At 52.1% G+C, this 13,308-nt stretch overlaps 1 protein-coding gene across 2 annotated transcripts in view; it reads right to left on the bottom strand.

Annotated features, from left to right (window-relative positions):
* The window catches only part of UBE2O (ubiquitin conjugating enzyme E2 O), a 59,037-nt gene extending 49,919 nt beyond the window's left edge, over positions 1-9,118 (bottom strand). For both annotated transcript variants that reach the window (XM_021066586.1, XM_021066587.1), the window contains exon 1: positions 8,643-9,118. In XM_021066586.1, the coding sequence (XP_020922245.1) occupies positions 8,643-9,065 (423 nt within the window). In that variant the 5' untranslated portion in view covers positions 9,066-9,118. The remainder of the gene's footprint in view (positions 1-8,642) is intronic.

Here is a 13,308-nt window from a genome sequence, read left to right as displayed (position 1 = left end):
AGAGGCAGCCTGCTGACTCAGGAGGCGTGGTCATTAGTAATCACTGGCCTAGGCGTTCACTTTTCTATATGTTTGAAGGTTTTCAGGAAAAAATGGTGGGAAAAGAAATTTTTAAACTTCCACAGACTAAGATTTTCTACCCGGAACGTCTGAAGTTCCAGATGACAGGATGGAGCCAGCAAGTGGCCTGGAACGTGCTACAGACGAGCCGGGGCAGGCAGACGCCACTGCAGAGCGGAGCCAGCGCCGAAGACAAGACAGGAGAGGGAGGTCTCCCGAGAGGGTGCAACGAAAAAAAAGGCAAGAGAGCAGCAGAGCCTGATGGAAGACCGTTTCCAGGAAGAGGGTGACGGACCGTATGAACAAGGCCGGCCGGTGCGGAAGACGGGAATTGAGAAAACGTCAGGGACCAGGACTCGCTAGTCCTTTGCGACCTTCAAAAGGGCCGTTCACACCCAGGGGTGTGAGGCCAGGGGGAGGAAGGCTAGGGGTGGGCAGGTCGCACCCTCCCCACCAGCGGGGGGTGGGGGCGGGAGGTGGGGCTGCGCGATGCCCCCCAAGCAGGCTGGGGCAGGGGGATACGCCTCCCTCTTCATCCTGAAGATGACGTCATCAACGTTCGGGGCCCTCCAACTCCCTTAAGTGATTAAGCTGCCAGAGCAGACAAATGCGAGGATGCTTTCAGCTCGGAGGATGTCGGGTCCTGAGGCTCCCAGCTGTGGGTCGGTCTGTCCTTCCACCTGCACTTAAGGGGCCAGCGAGGGCAGCCCCGAGGCTGTGCCTGTCAAGCCGGCTTCACCAGCCCTCGTCCCAGCAGCATCTCCCACGAAAAGGATCAAAAGGAAGACAAGGAGGAAGAACCTCACCAGAGCTGCTGAGCGCAAGACCAGCTCTCACTTGCAGGACGCAAGTGAAGGACGCGTAAGACTGCGGAAGCCTCTCCAGGAGCTGGGGGTTTTCGTTTTATCGTTAAATAAGATCCGATGGCTTTTTTTTTTTTAAGCACTACTCAGTATCCTAAATTTTTTAAATTGTTTGGATTGTCACAGTCAGAATGAATTTTTACCAGATACAGTTACGCTATCAATTTAAACCAGAAGTGACCTCATAAGTGTCCCAGTCCTTTGCCTCTGCTGCAGAAAATAAAATGTTTCAGTCTTTCAAAATATGTAAACAAACCCCAAACCCCTCAACCAAAGAGTCAGCTGGACTAAACCCCAAACGGACACTCACGCCAGTACTTCCTGCCCAGCTCAATCTGAACAGTGTATCACCTGCCTCAATGTTTAAATTATAAAAGCTTTTTCACTACCTGCTTCCCAAGAACACGGTCTACCTGTGGGCAAAACTGACTGATCCATTCAGCAGAGTCAGCCTGGGCGGAGGGACAGGACATCCTCAGCCTCGGAGTGCAGCCGAAGAGCAAAACAAGGGCGAGTAACCGTGGAGGAGGTACAGCCAGAGGCTCAGCCATTAACAGGCTTCAGTTTTATTCTGAACGGCAAAAAACTCCCATAAAGCGTTTTGCCCTGCCCTGCCTGGCACCGCACACGTCAGGCAGTTCCTAACAGAACCCCCTGAGGCTGGTGGAAATGTCAGCAACAGAAGCCACTGTGCGATCCCGCTCAGTCTGAGCTGCCACCGAGGACGGATGCAGTCGCGGGAAGACCTGACCTTCTCGGGCCTGGCATCCAGCCGCTGCCGGGCAAATGGAGCCTTAGGGAGGGGCTACGGGTAAAAGAGCAAACCCCTGGTCAAGAGAAATGATGGCCTCTCGCAAACAAAAAAGCTCTTTGTAGACAGCCGGTCCGATGGCCATTGCCCCTTCTGAGTAGCGCCTGGCAGCCCCCAGGCCCATCCAGAAGCCGGCTAAGCGCTGGGCGGCAAACTCCGAAGGCGCCTCTCAGTCCGAAGAGGAGCACAGACTATGTCTCCAAGGGTCAAGGCTCTTTAAAAAGGAGCCCACTCAACACAGAAACCGCCCTCGATTCGGCTCTGAGGGGACCACAGGGGCAGCTCGCACTGATCGCGGGCCCAGCGCTGCTGCGACGGCAATTCACACCACACGCTGCACCCGCGGCCTTTGCACAACAGACGCTCCGCCGGATTCCATGAGGCCCGTGGGTCAAACAGTGAAAAGGAGAAAAAGTTCCTCTCGACAGAACGGGAAAATGACAAAGAGAAGAGCAGGAATACCAGTGGGGTGGGGACAGGGAAAGCACGAGAGGCCTTCGATGTCCGAAGCAAACCCAGGGAGCAGAGTGGGCCTGGCGGGCGAGGGAGTGGGACTGATGCGGCTGCAGCCTCTCCAAGGCGTCCTTCCGGACTGTGACTCAGCACTCCCAGCAGGAGGGTGACAGCAGCAGCAGGAGACAGGGCAGGAGGTCAAGCTGGACTTCCTGACACCAACCTCCTCTAGGCCAGCCGGCCACGCGGGGACCTGGGCTGCTGGGGGTGGCAGTGGGGAAGCAGGCTCACTGCGGTGCTTCCACTCAACAGCGAGGGGTATTCGCAGCCTCTCCAGAAACAGAAAGAGTTTTCTGAGAGTCATTCTGATAATGACTGAGGGGCTAGGGAATGAACACTGGAGAACGGAAGCGCCCCGCCGTGCAAGGTGGGGTGGGGGGGCCGCTCCCACAGACCGGCCACCACCACCCTCCCTCCTGGCCCCGGGAGCCCCCTCCACCTACCCCAACGCCTGCCCTTCTCCGCACCTGCCATCGCCTCCCATCCACGACGCCCTCTAAGTGTGTAAAGACTGCACGAGTGTCGCCAACCACAGGGTCTGGGACTCACGTCTGCTCAGCATGCTCGACAGAGTAACCGTCTGTGAATCCTCAGGCGACAGACAGCAACCCATACTCCCCTCCATTCCTACCTGGGCGCCTCCACTCATCGGCAGTGTGGCACTGGACAAATTACTTAACCTCTCTGTTCCTTGGTTTCCTCCTCTGAAATATTTCACCTTTCAGAGGGTTAATAACAGTATCCAATTCGCTAGGGTGCTGTGAGCATAAAGTGAGCAAATACACACAAAGCACTTATTGAGGGCCTAGCACATAGCAAGACGATGATAATAAAAACACTGACATGACGTACTTTTTTTTTTTCTTTTTGGCTGTACAGGTGGCAAGTTCCTGGGCCAGGGATTGGACCCAAGCTGCTGCAGCAACTCAAGCTGCTACAGTGACAACGCTGAATCCTTAACCCCCTGTGCCACAAGGAAACTCCGAACATTATGCAATCTTTTTTTTTTTTTTTTTTTTTTTGCCATTTCTTGGGCTGCTGCCTCGGCATATGGAGGTTTCCAGGCTAGGGGGTCTAATCGGAGCTGCAGCCGCCAGCCTACACCAGAGCCACAGCAACGCGGGATCCGAGCCGCGTCTGTGACCTACACCACAGCTCATTGCAACGCCAGATCCTTAACCCACTGAACAAGGCCAGGGATCAAACCCGCAATCTCATGGTTCCTACTAGGATTCGTTAACCACTGCGCCACGACGGGAACTCCTCATTATGCAATCTTCAAATACAGAAGCAATACTCTGCCATCTTTGTAACTCATAATCTCATTACCTGTGTTTTGGGAATTTCAAAAGATGCCTCCCAGATTATGGCAGAGATACACACACACACAGACACAACATTCATTCCATCCCTCTCCTGGAGACGGGTGGCCTTTGGCAGATGTTACTCTAAATATGCATTACTGCATCTCTTATAAGGTATCAGAGGAGTGCAGTTCATGAGTATTTATAGAAGAGGCTTAATAAAGAAGTCAAATCTATACCCCGCCAGGTCACAAGCAGCAACATCACCAGTGAGGTGCAGCACCGCCCTGGGACACATGGAAGCCCTCTCCTGAAGGGCCAGGGCCGGCTCTGTGTGCCGGAACAGGGTCTGTTAACAGCCAAGTGGCCACTCTAGGCAGCACCCAGCTACGCTTCTGGTTATTCCACCTGCGCAGGCCCATTTCCGGGGCTAGAAAGACCGACCTTGCATTTTATTGCAGAGAGAGAAAATGAGGCAGTGACGAGGCCAAGGTCATTTCGAGTAGGTGACAGCCAGGAAGGGCACCCAAAGGTGTTGACTTCCAATCACAGGACACAAACACAAGCCCCCCCCCCCGCCCCCATCTGGTGAAAGTGCCCTTGAGTCAGGTGTCAAGCCAGATATGACACCACCAAGGCACTCAGGCCTAGGAGTTAGAAGCAGAAAGCCGAGGGACGAAGACTAAATCACAGAACCGTGGTGAGATGCCGCAAGCACTGTGCTCCTACCTGAATAAAATGCAATTAGATGCACTTAGTCCGGCGCCTTGCTTAACCTTACGGAACTTCCTCCTGTGGCATCACCAGAACAACTGCTTTTAATGGGTCCAGCACCTGGACGAGCAAGGCAAGCAAACTTCACAGGCTATGACGCTACACCTAAATAGCTTTCCTCGTGGAAATGCTGGTCTGAGTAGGAGCCAAAAATAAACCAGAAAGCCAATTCCTAAGGGACTTGTCATCAGGGATGCTACACACACACACACACACCCCCCTCTCACAAAAGCAAGATGATCATGAACAGACAGCCTTAATTTAGAGATATTAAATCTCCAGCTGGGCAAGACTCCGAATGAGGGGCCGCTCGGAGCACAAGACAACACCTAAGAGGTGGGACAGCAAGGAAAGCTGGAGCAGTGTAGACAGGAAGGCCCTCCACTTGGACACACAGCAGCTGGTGCCCTTCCTTACGCAGCCTCGCTGTGCACCCGGCACAGGTGCACACCAGAAAGGCCCCCCAGACCAGCCAAAGCTCAGGAAAGCGAAGAGGCTGTCAGCACTTGGCTTGACCACCGCTGGGGAAGGGGCAAGTCTCCACATAGGAGATCCGTGGCCAAATGGGAAAAGTTTCAGGCGGGTAAATCGGCCACCACACTGAAGGCTCAGGAGACTGAGGAAAGGAAGCAACATAAACTGTACTTCTTTGAAGTCCTAGAGAAGCCTAACTTCACTGCTTGAAGCCTCGGGAACTGGACCCTACATTCCGCAGTTTCCAGGAAGAACTACTTATTTATTTCCATTGATAATTGTCAAGACAGTGGCCAGGAAGGGGTTAGGACTTGCCGGCCAGCCTCTTCATCTCTCTTTTTGAATTTGTACATAAAAATCTTTTTTTTTTTTTTTTTTGTCTTTTTGCCTTTTCTAGGGCTGCTCCCTCATCACATGAAGGTTCCTAGGCTAGGGGTCTCATCAGAGCTGTAGCTACCCGTCTACACCAGAGCCACAGCAACAGCAACGTGGGATCTGAGCCGTGTCTGCGACCTACACCACAGCTCAAGGCAACGCCGGATCCTTAACCCACTGAGCAAGGCCAGGGACCGAACCCGCAACCTCATGGTTCCTAGTCGGATTCGTTAACCACTGTGCCACGATGGGAACTCCTGTACAGAAAAATCTTGAACGAAATTAAGAGGAATTCCCGTTGTGGTTCAGCAGTAATGAACCTGACTAGCAACCAAGAGGATGCAGGTTCGATCCCTGATCTCACTCAGTGGGTCAAGGATCTGGCATTACTGTGAGCTGTGGTTGTGGCATAGGCCAGCAGCTGTAGCTCTGATTCGACTCCTAGCTTGGGAACTTCCATATGCTGCAGGTGCGTCCCTAAAAAGCCAAAAAAAAAGAAGAAAGAAATTAAGAGACTAAGATTAAGACTTTACTCATTGTCTACCATATTAACATAAAAACTACAAAAACACTCCACTGGCTACTAAACAATTCACATTAAAAGGACACTACTAAGGAGTTCCCCTCATGGCTCCGTGGTTAACGAATCCAACTAGGAACCATGAGGTTGCGGGTTCGATCCCTGGCCTCGCTCAGTGGGTTAAGGATCTGGCGTTGCCATGAGCTGTGGTGTAGGTGCGGCTCGGATCCTGCGTTGCTGTGGCATAGGCCAGAAGTGGTAACTCTGATTTGATCCATATGCTGTGGGTGCAGCCCTGAAAGCAAAAAAAAAGAAAAAAAAAATTTAAGAAAAATAAAAGGACACTATTGAAAAAAATTCCAACAGATGGCAACTTTAAAAAGAAATAGGCTGTTTAAAAAGAAATAGGCTATTGCCTTTGGAATGGATAAGCAATGAGATCCTGCTGTATAGCACGAGGAACTATATCTAGTCACTTATGATGGAGCATAATGGAGGACAATGTGAGAAAAAAGTGTGTGTGTGTGTGTGTGTGTGTGTGACTGGGTCACTTCGCTGTATAGCAGAAAACTGACAGAATGCTGTAAGCCAACTATAATGAAAAAAATAAAAATCATTAAAAAAAAAAGAAATAGGTTTCTCAAGATTGTCACTGCTTTATTCTATCAATAACTGGGCTCTCAAACCTCCCAACCAGACGAGCGATGCAGTAGGAATCAGAACCTCAACATTCAGTCTTGGTGTAATGGTGCTGCCTTGATAACACACCATCACCTTGATGAACTCGTGAGGAGTGGGAGGTGAGAAGGAAAAATCTTCCTAAACCACAACGCTGCAAGGAACCCAGGCCACCACCTTAGACGGTGGCCAGCAGCAAAGCAAGAGAGACATTCGGCTGAGCTGGGTAACAGAGGTACCCATCAGGTAAAACTCCCCTCTCTCTGCCACCCAATAAACCTTTCCTCAAGTCCTAAAAGACACGCTGGGTCCTGCCATCCGTAAATGGACACAACATATCACCACCTCCTCCAATTCCTATACGCCCTTAGCTTCTGCTACGTTCAGAAGCTGCACAAACTACCTGGCAAAGAAAACATCACCCCTGGAGCCACGACGGATCTCAACAAATTCAAAACATATCTGAGCCGATGCCTTCAAGTTATCTTCTGGGTAATTTCAAAATAGGTACTTGAAGTCAAACTTCATACAATGACCCAGGGAGGGGGGAGACAGACGGAGCACAACTGTAAACAAAGTTAACCTCCCAAAGTCAAGATGCACAGAAACAGCAACTGATAAACATGGTAGCTCCTGGCAGTGAGCTGGGCCTGCCGCCCCGAGTCCCAGGGCAGGAGGCCATGACAGAATCAAATGAGTTCCATTCCAGAAGTCACAACCCTCCAGAGAAGACGGCTAGGGAAAAACACTTTTGAAGAGCCCATGGAAAGATGCCCGCAACCATTTGCTAGTGTGACAAGGCACAAAGACAGAGCAGAGCGCAAAAACCTTCTCTTCCCAACATAGCTATACAGGGGGCAATTTTTAACTGGCATTCGTGACAAAAGGTAATCTTCTCCACATACTTTTGCGTGAACTTACCATTTTCTCTCTGGGTCAGAGTAGCTACCACCAGATGTGTGTTTCTCTGAAGGGGAGCCAGGGGTCCTGTGTGCAGATTTCTGTGTCTGGGGATGGACGCATATGCACCGGCCAGGAAGAAGACCCTGCCGGTATCAACAGTCACTTCTGCCCCTCGGAAATAGATCGCAGGCTCTTCCTACGTGTGGGGCCTTTTTCCCCGCCTGAGCTGTCATCACAGACCCCTTGTGCAGGTGGCCTTTGTCTCCCAGCGTGCGAGAAACCCAGATTAACTTCTCAAGTGTCCTCCTCTGAAATCAGACCTCTCAACAACTTGGGCAGCTAAAAGAGCTCAGGCCTGATCGCTGCCTAGAAATGTTTTCTTGAAGGGAAGGAGGAGGAGATGAAGAAGGAGTGAAAGATACAGGGGGCGTGTGTGTGTGTGTGTGTGTGTGAATCACTGATAGGAATTCACACTCAGGAAAACAAGACACGAAAAGCCACCAAACCAACCTTGGTTCACGGTTTCGGGTTTATGATGATAAATGTCTTGCAGTTCTATTAAACTGCAATATTTACCAACAGCATAGGGGCATCTGATGTTTGCCTAATGCCTTTAGGTTAAAAAAAAAAAAAAAATCCTTCAGGTTTCCAAATGGGTGGGTCTCTTCCACCCAGGGTCTATAGTATTTTTTTTTTTTCAAGAAGTCCAACTGTACTTAAGAGTCATCAAGCCCAGTCAGCAGCTGTCACCCCCCCCCACCCCTAGTACTATTAATATCAGGGCTCTGATTGTTAATGATTTTACTCAAAGTTCCCAGCAGCAATTAAAATCGGGCAACAAGACCACAAAGGGGTTTCGCCCACAAGAACGCATGCTATCATCTAGTGAACTTCTTGGGGGTTTACGTCCGCCGAGATTTTCACCTCTATCTTTGTTTTGGAATGCCCACAACCCCTCCCCGCAGGACGGACGGCCTCCCTTTCTGGAAGCACAATGCAGTATATAGCTCCTCGGGGGTCAGCAAAACGCCGCACTGGTGTAAAGCCGAGCATGCCTGAGAGCCCGAGGTGGTGCCACTGGAGTGGGGCCACGTACATAATGTTTGGGCCCACACCGCAGCCTGGCACGGCTTGCCAGTCCTTCGCGAGGGGAAGCCCGGGGCCCGGTGGCCCAGAGCTGGTGCAATGACTTTGCACCGGGGCGTCCCCTCCGCTAAGGCTTGTCCTCCCACCTCGGCCCACTGCAGTTGCACCATTCCGGGCAGCGCCTCGCACACCTCCCCTCCCGGCCTAGGGCTCTAGCAGCCAACTCGGTTCTCCGTCGGCCCCCAGCCCCGGCCCCGGCCCCCGCCCGCCAGCCGCCGCACCTTGGTCTCCTTCACGTGCTGCTTGACGCCCTCCGGGTACCACTGGACGCGCACGTAGCCGCGGCGCAGCGGGCTGGCCCGGCCCTCCTCGTGGCCCGCGCCCCCTGCCTCGGAGCAGCCCGAGCTCCCGCGGCCCTCCTCCTCGCCCTCTGAGTCCGAGTCCTCGCCGTGGATGAGGCGCACCAGCCCGAAGTGCACCGAGCCGCGGTAACGGCCCGACACCAGGTCGTGAGAGAACAGCAGCCGCTGCGAGCCGGCTTCGGGGCCGGAGTCCGAAGACGGCCCCGAGGCCGAGTCCGGGGCGGGCGCTGGCGCCGGGGCCGGGGCGGGGACTGCGTCCAGGGCCGGGGCCGCGTCTGGAGCCGCGTCCGGGGCCTGGGCGGGAGCCGGGGCTGCGGGCGCTGGCGCTGCGGGATCCGCCATAACTGCTCTGCGCGAGTCTCGGGGCGGCGGCGGCGGCGGCGGCGGCGGCAGCAGCGGCGGCGGCGGCGGCGGCAGCAGCGGCGGCAGCGGCAGCGGCGGCGAAAGAGGCACGGGGAGGCGGGGCCAGCCGGCGCCGGGGGCGGGGCCACTGCGCGCTGACGTGGCCTACGTGCGCCGTCGTCAGGGGACCAAGATGCGGTTGCTAGGGGCTACCGACACGTCGCTAGGGGACGCTGGAGATTCGGCCGGGGGCAGGGGGCGGGGTGGGAAAAGAAGGAATCCACGAGGGAGGGGCGGGGCCAGATGGGAGAAAAGTAGGGGGAGCGGGCTGGGTGGGGACCCAGGAGGAAGAAGTGGAGTGGTCGCTGAGGAAAAGGGGTGTGGCCAAGGTGGGTTGGAGGATGGTTGGAAGACTGTCAACAACATTTAATGAGCTCCCTTGGCGTCTCCAGTCTTGTCCAAGACATTAGGAGGGATACGGAAAGAACAAGATAAGGTCCCTGTCCTCTAGGTGTTTACAATCTAGCTAGAGAGACAAAACATACACACATTAAATAGCTTAAAAGCAACTCCAGGAGTTCCCCGTTGTGGCGCACAGGAAACGAATCCAACAGGGAACCATGAGGTTTCGGGTTTGATCCCTGGCCTCGCTCAGTGGGTTAAGGATCCGGTGTTGCTGTGCGCTGTGGTGTAGGTTGCAGATGTGGCTTGGATCCTGCATTGCTGTGGCTCTGGTGTAGGCCGCAGCATCAGCTCGGATTAGATGCCTGGGAACCTCCATATGCTGCAGGGCGGCCCTAAAAGGACAAAAGACCCCCCCCCAAAAAAAAACAACTCCAAGGCAGCTTGTAAGCGAGGCTATATAGAGAGGGTATCTAGAGTACGCATTGGGGAATTCCATGCAAAGCCTGGAAGGTCATGACCCCTTTTGGACGGGTCAAGGCATGAAGGAGTCCCAGAGAAAGATAAGCAGGAGTTCCCGTCGTGGCTCGGTGGAAACGAACTGACAAGCATCCATGAGGACACAGGTGTGATCCCTGGCCTTGCTCAGGGGGTTAAGAATCCGGCTTTGCCGTGAGCTGTGATGTAGGTCACAGAAGTGGCTTGTATCCAGCGTTGCTGTGGCTGAGGCATAGGCCATCAGATGTAGCTCTGATTTGACCCCTAGCTCGGGAACCTCCATATGCCTAGGGTGCAGCCCTAAAAGGACAAAAAAAAAAAAAAAAAAGATGAGCAAGTGTTACTGGCCCCTATGGTTTGGCTTTAAACACATCCAGATGTGTTCAAAAATCCTTGAGGCTTAGTATGCATGGCACGAGGTAAGAAAGATAGTTAAGAATGGAAGCCATAGATTCCAACTTTTGGCACTTCCACTTACTAATCTTATAAAGTTGGCAAGCTGATAAACTTTTTACCTGAATTTTCTCATCTGCAAAACTGGAGATGTAATAGCAGTACCTATCTCATCTGGGAATTGAGAGGAATAAGTGAAACAGAACAGCACCTGGCATATTTTTCCCTGAATAAAGGAACGTTTTCAACAATATTAAATTATTATAATATTTAACCCCCATGCCTAGATTAAAAGTCTAGATTGGCATGACTATTATACTTATGATCTGCTCCAGATTGCCATTTCAAAATATCAGAGGTAATTATACTAATGTGTCTCCTAAGTAAGTTCCAAAAGATTTAGATGCATTCTCAGAGGACAGCTTCTTAATGGGTTGTTAAAAGGAAGTTAAGAATATTCAAGAAATAGCCTTCACTTTTTTCAGTTAAAATCATTTTTTTCCACAATTTTCTGCAAGACCATCAATGATAGATTAGTAAGATGATTCGATATTACAGTATTTGGATTCTTCAAAAAAAGGCATGGGGTAGTTTATAGGCTGCCGAGAATACAGAACTACACGCATGGACAAGTTCAAATAACATCGTGAAGCACAGATGGCAGTCTGGGTGCACGAGATGCCCTGAGCCAAGTAGATACTTATGGAGTATGGAGGCAATATTGGGCTTGGGATGGTTGTGAATGGACCCGTGTCTTAGAAAACTCAAACACTAAATGTAGAAAAAGGGGAGTTCCCATTGTGGCTCAGCGGGTTAAGAGCCCTACTAGTATCCATGAGGATTGGGGTTCGATCCCTGGCCTCACTCTGGTTTAAGGATCCGGCATTGCCGAAAGCAACGTCATAGGTAGCAGATGAGGCTCAGATTCCACATTGCTGTGGCTGTAGCATAGGCCGGCAGCTGCAGCTCCAATTCCATCCCTAGCCTGGCAACTTCCATATGCCTTGGGTGTGGCCCTAAAAAGACCAAAAAAAAAAAAAAACCCCAAAAAAGAATGTCCTTTCCTCTCTAATGGTTGAGTAAAATTGCTACTCCAGGAAGATGTGCCAAGTTTATTCTGCAGCTTCTGATAATGATGGCTAATAATAGCTCCCATGTATTGAGCTGTAACTTAATGCCAGGCACTATAATAAGTGTTCTACATAGATTATGCACCTTTACACAGATTGTCCCCCTGTGAGGGAGGAAGTGCGAGCCCCCACTGGGTGAAGCCACTGTGCCAGACTGTGCTGGCCCCCCTCTGCCACCACCATCAAGAATGAGCTAAGTTGTAGGCAAAGCCTTTAATTTCTTTCTTTCTTTCTTTCTTTTTTTTTTTTTTAGGCTGCACCTGAGGCATATGGAGATTCCCAGGCTAGGGGATGAATCAGAGCTGTAGCCACTGGCCTACACCACTGCCACAGCCACGCCAGATCTGAGCCACGTCTTCAACCTACACCACAGCTCATGGCAACGCATCCTTAACCCCCTGAGCAAGGCCAGGGATCGAACCTGCTTCCTCATGGTTGCTAGTCAGATTCGTTAACTGCTGAGCCACAACAGGACCTCCAAGAGCCTTCAATTTCAAATTCTGGTCTCTCCCTGACTAAACCTGGTCTGAGCAGGTGGATCATCCTGTATTTGTGCAAGTAACCCCGGTGCCTAGTAAGTGCCTGGCACAGCACTGACATTCAGTAATGTACCATCTTGGAATTCCCGTCGTGGCGCAGCAGAAACAAATCCAACTAGGAACCATGAGGTTGAGAGTTCAATCCCTGGCCTCGCTCCGTGGGTGAAGGATCTGGCATTGCCGTGAGCTGTGGTGTAGGCTGCAGATGTGGCTTGGATCTGGTGTGGCTGGCAGCAACAGCTCTGATTCGACCCCTAGTGTGGGAACTTCCATATGCTGAGGGTGTGGCCCTGTAAAGACAAAAGACAAAAGTAAAATAAAATAAAATAATGTACCATCTTGATGGGTACATCAGAGTTCTGAGGTTCCTGCACCTCCATTTGGTCAGTTCCCCATCCTCTCCCACATACGGCCAAGGAGCTGAAGCTGGGGTCGGGGAGAGCAGCCTCTTTGGCCCTCCCCTTCCCTTGCCATCTTCAAGAGATAGATCATCTTCCTGTCTGAGCTACCTCCGAGCCCTTTTACCAAGACAGGCTCAGGACATCTCTCCCCATTTCAGTGCTCTCACTCAGACCTGAGACGCCCCAGAAAAGATAAGGCATGACCACTTCCCAAACCCCAAGCTCCCAACCACAGTCTCGGCACACCCAGGCTGGCAGGTGGAATGAGCCGGGATGGAAGCCCCTGCCTAATTTTCATGTTCCTAATTTTTCTTTCTTTCTTTTTTTTTTTTTTTTTTTTTTTTTTGGCTGCCCCACGGCATATGGAGTTTCCCTGGCCAGGGTTCAGATCTGACCTGCAGCTGTGACCTAAGCCACAGCTTCAGGGTCACTGGATCCTCAACCCCCCATGCCCAGCCAGGGATTGAACCTGCGTCCCAGGGCTCCCAAGACGCTCCCAATCCCATGGTGCCACAGTGGGAATGCCTCGATTTCCTAATTGTTGAATGAAAAAAAAGCCTTCATTCCCCAATGGAGAAACCCCCTTCTTCCATGGCCTCGCCACCTAGCCCTTCCTGGGAAACAGAGATGCTTCTGGGGAGTATTTTGCTTATTTACAAATGTGCCTGCTGGAAACTGAGCCAGCCTGGCCACTCCCCTTGCGAAGGGGCTGGCCCGGTGCTGGAAGCAGCAGAGCTGGCAGCAGAGTGAACTGATCTTGGGGAAGCAGGCCACATCTCGCCCCTATCTTAACCAGCCACTGGGCGCCTCTCACACTGCCCCCTGGGGGAGCCCCACCCTGCCTGGCCTCTGCAAACCTCCTGGAGGAGCAAATCCAGAG

This window comes from Sus scrofa, chromosome 12, assembly GCF_000003025.6.
Source record: "Sus scrofa isolate TJ Tabasco breed Duroc chromosome 12, Sscrofa11.1, whole genome shotgun sequence".
In the NCBI taxonomy this organism is placed as follows: Eukaryota; Metazoa; Chordata; class Mammalia; order Artiodactyla; family Suidae; genus Sus; species Sus scrofa.
The sequence above is the reverse complement of the archived record's forward strand: the minus strand, read 5'-3'. Positions and strand labels throughout refer to the sequence as shown.